Genomic DNA, 11,140 nt, shown 5'->3' on the forward strand with positions numbered 1-11,140 from the left:
ATGCTAAGGTATGATCACAAAGATGCTTGTCTTCCTTCCTGAACTCTTCAAGTGTATCATATAAAGTCTATCTGATCATATAAATAAGACCAGAACTGAAGCAAGTGCATTTATTTCAAAGATATTGTTGAAAACAAGCCCTCGACAAAACAAATTAGAGAATTCTGTGAATTCTTTAGGAAAAGTAGAAGTATCAAAATTGAGATTCGGTTCTGACATTTCAAGTCACTCTTCTCACAGTATTTTTCATTACATAATCATTAGAAAGAGTAAGTTTATGATACACAGACTGAGCACTGAATGCTAAAGAGATCAAACTATAATCAGCCTTCACTGTTCAACTGAAACAAAGCTAAGAACATTAACTTAATTTGCTCAGCTTGTTACATTTGTCCTTTGCTTCACATCCCCTTGTTCTGTCTTCTAGTATCAAGGCAGGAATTTCTTGTATTTGTGTGTATGTGTTTGCATGCAAGCACCACATTTACAAACAATGATATACCTGATGATGCCATGTAAATTATGCTAGGAAGAATTTAAGACCTCTCTGAATTACTTTAGAAGAATAAAGCACCAGCATATAACATAAGATGCTGTCACCTTTCAATGAAACTTGATTTCTATTGCTACGGACTGGAGCATGAGCTTTATGAGCTATTTCCACAATCTGTCAGCAATGAATTATGAAGATAATGCAGAATAATGCAGCTGTGTTTCATTTCCGGGTCAGAAATGGGAAGTAACATGTGAACAAAGAAAAATGCACTGGCAAGTCTCCCTAGAAAAATGCTTGGGAGCCAGCCTCAGGTAGCTTTGCACATTGCAAAAGGAAAAACAAGTCTCACCTTGAAATGAACTCATTGTAGTAAAAGGCTGTTGACACGAACAGTACCAAATCAGTGGACTGTCATAGTTACTAAATTGGAACACGATACTACAAAAGAGTGAATGTTCTCAACTTTGCTTCAAGCAACAATTCCAGTAGGAATCCAATCTACATCCTATAGGAATTGAACAGAAAGTGGCATCTTGGCTAACTCCATAAGATACTTCATTGTTTTGAAATGAAGAGGAGCTTTGAAAGTAGGAGAGCTGACTTAATGAACCGTTGTAACATTAAATTTTCTGGCTCCACTGCAATTGCCCCATAAACCTGCATTTCTCTCCTTGCCAAATGAGATCAGCACAACATTATTATTTTAGCACCCCAAAGTATATTTTCTATTTATGGTGTCCAGATTTGAAGGCATAATAAGCAATAGTAATTCTAATGTAAATAGGCCCTTTGTTTTTGACAGTCACCTTCTACAATATCTTTTTACGGAAGTACTTGGAAATCCCCAGTGGTTTAAATATCATAGTCTATATTTGATACCTGTCTTATTCATGAAACACATGCTTCTTAAACACCATTTTAAAGAGCGAAACAATGGCTGAAATTGCATGTTAAGACACCAGAATTAATTTCAGGTGCTGAACTTAATGCACAGTTCCAATTCACTTAGATATATCCTCACTGCTGAAGATGGGAAAACAAAGAACTATAAAGAAGCATAGTTGTTGCTACTACCCATGTTTTAGGATTCAACTGATTCTTCTTAAAATCAAGTGCAACTGCTATTAATGAATTTAAATTAGATTTATATAGATAAATCTTTCTAAATTAAATTAAATTACAATGAAATAATTAAATAGTGTAACCTTTCCAAATAGTGTACAAAGCTCTGGGATGGTGAAGAGCAACATCCTCCTTCCCTAATTCTCTAAGCTGGAGCAGCAAGGCTTTCAGGCCTCTCAAGGTAGAAAAAGCAACAATACCTTCATGGGTAGGCTCAGGGTCGGGTGTAAGAGAGATGTCATCTAGCTCTCGCAAACAAAGCCATTCTCCATCCATGGACACTCGGAATTTGCAAAGATAGATCGTCTCCATGGCAGCCTGTGTGATCTTCTCCGTGGTGGGGGTTGGCATATCGCCTTGTGGCGTCAGAGCAGACATGATGACTCAGCTGATACAATGATAAAATAAAAACCAAAAAACCAAAAAGGAAAGGTTTTCCGGCAACAATAAAATGCCTTGCTTATCTAGAAATGGTTTGCTCCAGATTGCACACACTGCACTAATTTTGACCAAAAGCAAGGCACAGGGTGCGAAGGGGTGGGGGCAGATACCCCTTCTCTTCTGTAGTCTCTTCCTCTGTTTCCTTCTGCAACACACTCACTTCTCTTCAGTCTGACTAGAAACAAATTCTCCTAAATGAACACAGCAAACATGGCCTCTGCATCCAATAAAAAAAAGCTCTTTACTGTCTTCTTAAGAGGTTTTTAAAAATCCACAGATTGTAGAATCTATAGAAGAGAGGGTATCCAGAACTGCTGAAATCCACCAGCTTCCCTCTCACTCCCCTTCGGATAAGCCAAGATACAGAGTGATAATAGGATTGGTTGTGCGCAGTAAGCAGGGTGTTGACCAAAATGGCTGACTAATGAACTGAACTGAAAATTCAGACTCATGTGACCAGCTTGCTCCGAGCGTAGGGCAGGCAATTCCCAGGATGCTTTATAGATGCTGCTGCTGATGCAGGAAGAGCAATTAAACTGATCTTGTTCTCAGCATCCACAATCTCTTTTCAGACTGTGCTAGTCAATCTGTGATCACAGGCTTAACACAATGCACGCCTTTCTGCTTGGTCCTTTTCATGGTACAAAGAAGTATAAAAAATGCCTGTGAGCCATCTCACATGACAGACAGCTATATACGGCTATCATCTTTCAATACAAATTAACCACAGCTTGCACTGTTTATGGAGGATAAAAGTATTCTAACCTTAGCTATCTCCCAAGTTAGTCCACCAGTTTCAGATATTACTACTAATACCAGAAAAACAAACAGAAAATAAGCATTTGTGCAGTTAAATGCTCAGTGCTTTGCACTGATAGAGTTTAGCATTTGTGTCAAAAACCTAACATTCTCACAGCATGCTTTCAAAGAGATTACAACATATTTATAAGTATGGTACATTGTCTGGAAAAATCCCAAAGTCACTGCAAACCCATCAGAAGCTCCACAAAAGACCAAAGTCATTGTCTAGAAAAACCATTGCTCCATTATGTACCTCAGCACGATCAGGTTGCTAACTTGTTTGTTAACTGCACAATTTCTCACCAGAACAGTAAGTAAAAAGAGATTCTCCTTCAGATCCTGGAGATATACCTTGCCTGCTTTTACCTGTAGACTCCATGGGATGCCTAGATGAGATCTTTAAAACCTATTGTTCTTTAAAAAAGGGTATAGGTCTGGCAGCAGATAATATTACTGGGTCAATACATAATAGCTAAAGCACACTCTAAACTGAGAAGAACAAAAAAAAAAACCTGACATCCATAGGTGCCTGGAAAGCAGCTTCAAACCAAACTCCACACCAATCAGACCTGGCTCTTGTTTCAAATTGGCAGTAAGAACTTGAGACTGAGACATGAGGGACATATGGCTATGCTATTGCTACAGCTAAAAACCATGCAGCAAGCTTGGATCAGCCAATACACCTTTAGGCTGCAAAAACACAAGCATCAAATTTAAGTAGCCCTTTTTCTTTTGCAGAAGAAACGCCATCTTCAATGCCCAGCACAAAACTATCTAGACTGAAATTGGCGCATTGAGAATAGTATGGATGCAAACTCCCAAGTGGTTAGAGATCAAAGGTTCATAATTCTACTATCAAGTTGCTGAGAGTTAAGGCTAAAAGGATTGGGAGGTCTATACAAAGCAGAAAAATGGCAATCCTCTGTGTTCCCGGTATGCCACTGCTGCAGCTGAGTGCTTGCTCAAACAGTTACGGAGCAGCGAAGCCTTCCTCAACCTACCAACCTCCAGTTATTTAGCATTACAACTCCCAGCATTCCTGGGGCTCAAGGAAATTGTTGTCTAAAATATATGAAGGATGTCAGGTTGGGGAAAGCTGCTATAGATAATGACAATGAAGACTACACAACAATGCATGATAGAGAGCAGGAAATTCCTTTGAAGGTTGAAAACAGCATAATTGATGGAAGCTAGGAAAACTGTTCCCTGCATCATGAGATAAGCAGTCTTGAGAACAGGAGCAGTTCCTAGAAATTTGAAAAAGTTAAAGTAATTAAATTTTAATTCCATTTAAAATAAAATCAAGCAGACAGAAAGTAGACTCTAATCCAGGAATTCTGAATTCCAATGGTTGTATTGGGAACTGGGTGTCCTCATATTCATTTCAAGCAACAGTCAGTCTCTTGGCAAAAAAAGTCCTTTATTTCCGACTCACCTCTAACAAACTATAGCCACAAATGTCTGTGCATGAACGAAGTGTGGTGTTGGACCCAAATGAAAAACTACTCCCAGTAACCCTAGGCTCCACCCCTCTGGGAGTGCCATTCTCCCTAGCCTCCTAGATCTGTATAGGTCCTCTAGTTGGGTAGCCCTTCTAGCCCGACCTTGCACATGGAGTCTGAAATGGGACCAAACCAGGCTTGTCCTCATCCTCCTCTCCTTTGTCACCGCCCTTCATTTCCAAACCCTGTGTGTTGCCATGGTCTTCCTGAGCACCTGGAGACAGTGGCCTTGAGATAATCTCTCCCTGCTCTGCCATCTCAATTTCCATACTCGGTTTCCAAACCATCAAAGTCCTCTTCTAAATGGTCAGCACAGCCCTGACAGTGTGCCAAGAATAACTGCCTCATTCGTTCCCAACAGGTTTCAACTATACATACAGGAATCCATTCATCAATCCAGATTTTGAGGTACCAGAACAGGCTGAGATACTGAAAATAATCAGCATGGAAACATGACAAGAATAGGGATTGTTCAGGATAAGCATGTCCATGATCTAGAGAAAAGCATATGAAAACTTGAGTTATTGTGTGCTATCAATTAATTTCTGATTCATGGCAACCCTTCAAAATGTCCACTCCTTCTCAGCCTTGCTCAACTCTTTTAAACTCAATGCTATGGCTTCTTTTCTGGGATTGACCCATCTCACTTTTGATCTTCCCCTTCTTCTGCCTTCAACTTTCCCAAGCATGATTGTCTTCTCCAGGGAGGGTTGCCAAAGTATGACAGCCCCCCACCCTTTTAAGTTTTAAATGCAAGTTCTGGCTTGATTTAATCTAGGACCCATTTGTTCATCTTTCTGCCAGTCCAGGAATTTGCAAAGCTCTCCTCCAGCACCATGTTTTGAACACATCAATTTTCTTCCTGTCAGCTTTCTTAGCTTTCCAGCTTTCATACCCATGCATAGTGACTGGGAATGAAATACTGTGGATAATCTTGGCTTTCATCTCCAGTGAAATATCCTTATATTTGATTATCTTTTTCTACTTCCTTTATTGCTGCCCATCCAAGTCTCAGTCTTCCTCTAACTTCTTGGCTGCAATCTCCAGAGTTGATAACTGAGCCAAGGTATGTAAAACCTTCCACTACTGAACTATCTTCATTGTTGATATTAAATTGTAGGCAAGTTTTTGTTTTCTTAATATGCTACTACAGTCATGCATTTGTACTTTCTTCTTTCACCTTCACCAGGAGTCTGGCAGATTGGATTATGTACTGAAAGGCTCCAATTGGTGCTGCAAAAACTGAAAGGAAAGTTTACTTCTCTCTTGGTCTAAGTCAAGCACATGGACCTGCTTGCTCAAGTGTACACAGCTCGCAAATCCAAGATTCCTGTGCCCTCACCTATAATGCAAAATCTGGAGGCTTATTTTATACCTAAGAAACAAATCTTGAACAATAACAGTTTATGATAGCCAAAAATATTATTATTGAAGACTATTAGCATTCCTTCTATATAATAATCAGAACAGTACATTAAAGGCATCACATGTGTTTGCTGTGAGCAATCATGATGTGCACCATAATTTAGAAAGAACTGAAGGTGCCTAACACAATTCAAGCACCAAAGCAAATCTGATATGGTCACTTTAAGGTTTCACATGGTTGGAAAATTACTCAAGTACCAAATGTGTTTGCACTCTGTGAAAGAAGAGCAGAGTCTAAGGGTTTGGAAGGCGGCCCGTACAAGAGGAGCAAAATCCTATCCGAGGAATATTACAGTTATCTACCTTCAGAACACCAATTCACATGCATAACTAACAGGAAAGTAGGTATCTTGCTTTTAGTTACCAACAGGGGTGCTCATGGTGAAAGAACATGCCAAGAGACTGAAGATAACAAAGCACAGACAACTTTAATATAGTTAACAAAAGCTATGTTTCCTCCTGGTTTTCCAGAGCAATATTAGCCACCTACCCATGTCATGTCAATGCCAGGTGTTTACTGTGTTACCATGCAAGACCACGGATGGATTATCAGAGAATCCCAATACTGAAAGGCACAATTCAGTTATACATCTGGGCTACCGTTCTTTGTATATTCTTGTTCCCCACTGCTTTAATTTCTTGCTTTCCTTTTAAGATGTTAAACTACTTTTTGACAGGGCTGGGTTTTGCGATATCTAATGCAGCACCTAACACAAAAGTAATCCTGCCTCCTCTTTTACATGTATCTCTGCAAGACACTAAGGGTTCAATCCTATGCATGTTCAGACAGAAAAAATCCTACAACTTATAGGACCTCTTTTGACTAAATATGCATGGGATGCAATCCTATGCATACCTACTCAGCAATAAGCCACACTGTATTCAATGAAATGTACTCTCAGGTAAATTGTATAACACTGCAATTTACACTTACCTAGGAGTGAGTCCTACTGAATTTATGTAAAATATCCTGTAAGAAAGCGATCCTGTGGTACCTAGGAAAGCATCCGGAGGATCACAGGGTAGCTTAGAAAATCATTCCAAGTTTAGAGACAATACTCTGGCTTCAGAAGGTGCAATCAGACTTCAGACTGCCCCTTTTCAGCCAGCAGCCTCTCTGAGGTTAGAAAGCTGACCTCAAAGAGGGGGGAAAGGGGCAGGGTAGGGAAAGACCGGAGGAGCTAGGCTATGACACACCTGGAGCCTCCCCCCTCCCTCCCTGAAGCAAGCTTGCCAGACAGGCTAAAAATGACATATCCTCAGTCTCCTCCAACTGTCTTTCCTCCTACTCCCACTTGTTAACCACCCAGAACGCCTGGGCTATTTGGCAGCAGAAAAATGAAATAAAGTAATAAATGCCTTTTCTAGCCAGTCTAAAAAGCCAGTTCAGCAAAGCTGCAGGGTGGTAGAGCCAAAAGGTAAAGATAGTCTCTGCAGCTCCTTCCACTCCATGCTGGATGATTGGACACCTCCAAGTTTGGGGACTTCTGATTACCAAGTATATAATCCTATCACTTGTATCCTAAGGGTATTTTATTTAGCACAAAACTGATCTCTGATTATCCAGTATAGATATAGAAGGCGATTGTGTGACAAGTACAAAATAAAAATAAAAAAATAAAAAAAAAAGCAAGCAGAAAATCTTAAGTGATCAAGTAAAGACGAAGATTTCAGGTTTTATACTGGGCAACAATCTGGAACCAATTCTGTAGCATAATAGAAAACTATTTCTAGCATAAAAAGAGGCTGTGTAAGATTCACCAAGTTCTAGCACTTGCTGTCTCTTTACTGCCTCAGATAGCGCAAATAAACCCTCTCCCTCCATTTTCTTCTCAGCATGGCAGAAGCAACTGCCTGACTCACAAAGCTTTATCATGACACTTCATCAACTCCTCAAGAATTTGCAAACAGTATAAGCCATTGGACAGGTTAAACTGGTATTCGACACTGCAGTGAATCTCTACTGTGCACCTGTCTTTTTTAATACAGCAACAAATGATAATCACTGTTCCAGGCTCAGCTCAAAGGACCGTTCAAATAAATAGCCCTTATTTAACCCACAGAGCAGTTGCCACACATGTGGGATGTATCTGACCACCACTTCAACCCCTGCTTGAGGGTACTTGTCAGGGTCCAGGGCTGGGACATGGGTGGCAGGAGATAAGACAGAAGCACCAGGAACAGAGCAAGAGAACTTGAGGCAAAACAGAGCCAGAAGTCCAATGAAGTCCAGTTAACAAAGACCAAGTTGCAGTCACAGAACAGGCCAGGGTCAGGAAACAGAAGTTCAAATAAGGCCAGGACAAAGTTACCATCGTGAAAAAACCAAGAGACGAAAACCAGGAAGACAAACAGAGGTGCAGGTACAGTAAGACAGGATCATTGGAAACATGGTTTATAGGAAGGTTAAACAACCCCCACATCACCCAGAGTATGTTTTATTCCTAGCATAAGCCACATTTGCCAGGCTCACACAGTACAACAACCCACAGGAGGGGGCTGCTTGCTTGATTTTCTGCCTGTGAGTTCAGGGGCTCAACACGGGTTATGACAAGCCACTGAGTGTTGTTCAAACCTGCTCAGAGTGCTCTTGTTAACCTTGGAAGTTCTCCATGGCTTAAGATCCAGTACTGCATACATATCACATCGCCCTTATATTCGCATCTACATCTGGATGCTCCCACCATAAGAAAAAGTAGGTTGCACCCAGGAAAAGTTTGGCGCTGACCACATCCTATCTGTGGAATACCCTCCCAGGAGATAGTTCTCTTGAACCTACTTCGCTATCATCTGGACACCAGGAAATGCATTTTTACTTTCCCAGGTTTTCATAGTTCTAACATTCAAAGCCCTACATGGCTTGGGGCCAGGTTATCTGAACAATCACCTCGTCCCATATGTACCTACCCAGAACATGAAACCTTCTTTGGGGGTCCTTCTCTAGGAGCCCCTTCCAAAGGAAGTGAGGCAGGTGGCTACTGTGATATATTTTTTGGTTGTGGCAGCCTGGTTGTGAAATGAGCTCCCCAAAGAGGTCCACCTGACACCTACTTTGTGTTCTTTTCAGCACCAGGTAAAGATCTTCATATTCTTCCAGCATTTTATTCTATATTTCTCTTCAGCCTCTATGCTAATTCAACTGCAATTGCTATTGTGCTTTGTTGTTTAAAATTGATTTTATTTTGTATGTGTGCTTCTGTATGTGTTTTAAATTTTTCTTAACTTCCGTTAACCACCCAAAGAGCTTTGGCTATTGAGTGGTATAAAAATGAAATGAATTAACATTGCAAAATTTGCCATGTGAGCTCAAGCTGCTCTGAATTTATTGATTTAACCTTCTATTATGTGCTGATATTTTATTTTGTAATATTTCTTTTTTTTTTCACTCTGGCAAGCCATCCTAAGGATGCCAATTGGCCATTAAAGCAGAGGGTATAAATCTATCAAAAATAATCCTTCTGGTTCTCTCAATTCATTGCCACACACATTTTCTATAATATTGATGTATTCCACTTACATAAGCCTATCTGCCTCTTCTCCCAAACCATCTTGCCACAGTGACAAGAGAACTAACGCTAGAAAACTGCGACAGCAGGAAACTTAAGAAATTGTTTTTTGAAAACCTGCAATATTTCACCTGAGAAAAATACCCAAATGCCTCTTCTTCCAAAAAACAGTGTAGAAAAATAATATAGATTCTCTGCTTTAGGGAGCCAACAACAGCACTGTTTGAAGCCTTAGCAGGGAAGAAAACCTTGCAAACAACCTCCACATTTGAGCAAAAGCTCTACTGCAAGAGAACTATTAAACAGGAAAAAATGTTGTACCAAAATTGACAGTAAGCTCCCAGGGGGAAAACAACCTACCTTCCTTTGCATAAGAAAGTCTAATAATATGCTATGTAAATATAATGACTGCAACAGTAATAACGATCAAATTGGGAGATTGGATTACTGCACAATGGAGGAACTAGAATCTTAAAACCACGTGGTAACTTAACTTCAAAAAAGTCCACCTCTTTCATTTCCCCAGGAAATTTTTCTGATATCCCCTACCAGTTAGAGATAAATGGTATTACCAGAAGATATAAAGGGCCACTTCATCAAGGGCCTTCCAAAGTTAATTCATTCCTTGCCTAAAATAATTCCTCAGATCAAAATATAATCAATCACAAAAAATCTAGGGAAATCGTTCTGAAAGAATATTCAACATTTCTCCTAAATGATCATCTGTTATGTCCCATGCTTCAAATCAGGGCATAACATCATTAAAACCATCACCAGTCTGACATTATTTTTCTTTAAAAACACAATGAATGAATCTCTTAATCAAACTGTTTCACGATAAACCCATCTTATCACAGTCTTATGGCAGGAGGGTATGATATTTATTTCCAAACTCGTTAGAACTGTTATATCCTGAAGAAAAAACGGAACTAAGACATCTGGTACTATCACAAATGAGAATGGGGTTGCGTGTGTTTCCAGTCGAATATAAAAAGCAGCTGCAAACCTAGGCGAGCTGTCTTGAGCGCAGGTCCCACAGAGTTACTACCGAATAACCATGCACGGGGGTCTATGCAAGGGTTTCTCTGCTACGTCGCTTGATTTTAGGCATTATTATTTATCTAACGGCCTCGAGTACCTTTTCAGGCTGCACAGTTTTTATCAAGCCGACAAACGAAGCCGTCCGGGCGCAGGACCGCGGCTCAAATGGGGAAAGCAGGGAAGAGCTGGAAAAGCCCCGGGGGCATCCCTCCCGCCCTCCCCGCAGCTTTGGGGGGCGGGAGGGGATCCCAGAAGGCGAGGCTCTAAAAGTCGCGAGGGGCTTCCCTCCCTGACCCACGTCGGGGTGTTATAAAACGAGGAACGAAAACAGGCGGCAGCCGCATGCCCACAGCGGGCAGGGAACGATGAGGCACTATTGTGAGGACCGCCCGTGCCATGGCTTGCCCCCAGAGCCGGAGCTGCCTGGGCCGGTCACAATTTCGCCGCACCACGCGCGTGCACACACGCACAGACGAATATTTACAAACACACGCGCGCAACACACACACGGACGAAGCACAAAGAGCTGCCGGGTGGGGCGCGGCGTGGCGCGGCGCGGCGCGCTACTCACGGGCGCCGCCGGCTCGGTGCGCTCCCGGCTCCGGCCCGATGTAGCTGAGCAGGACGGGCAGCGGCACGCCGCACGGGCCCGGCGGGGCGGCTCTCCAGGCGCTCTGGGGCTGCGCGCCGGGGGCGGCGGCGCCCGCGCGGCCCGGATACAGCAGGAAGAACGGCGGCGACTCCGGGGGCGCCTCCTCGCCGTCGCCCTCGCCCTCGCGCGCCGCTTCGCCGCCGGCCTCGCCGCC

At 42.0% G+C, this 11,140-nt stretch overlaps 1 protein-coding gene across 5 annotated transcripts in view; it reads right to left on the reverse strand.

The window, feature by feature from the left end:
- RUFY3 (RUN and FYVE domain containing 3) overlaps positions 1 to 11,030 on the reverse strand; it is a 58,648-nt gene extending 47,618 nt beyond the window's left edge. The window contains exon 1 of one of the 5 annotated variants that reach the window (XM_044428364.1): positions 10,906 to 11,030. Coding sequence is in view for 4 of the 5 variants with exons in the window: in XM_044428362.1 (XP_044284297.1) it covers positions 1,819 to 1,996 (178 nt within the window). In the remaining variant the exon portion in view is untranslated. Of the gene's footprint in view, positions 1 to 1,818; positions 3,404 to 10,905 lie in introns of those variants that run through there. The other 4 variants (XM_044428362.1, XM_044428363.1, XM_044428366.1 and 1 more) reach the window with 4 other exon arrangements.
- Between the last annotated feature and the right edge of the window lie 110 nt (positions 11,031 to 11,140).

This window comes from Varanus komodoensis, unplaced genomic scaffold (genome assembly GCF_004798865.1).
Source record: "Varanus komodoensis strain SLA01 unplaced genomic scaffold, ASM479886v1 scaffold2, whole genome shotgun sequence".
Classification (NCBI taxonomy): Eukaryota; Metazoa; Chordata; class Lepidosauria; order Squamata; family Varanidae; genus Varanus; species Varanus komodoensis.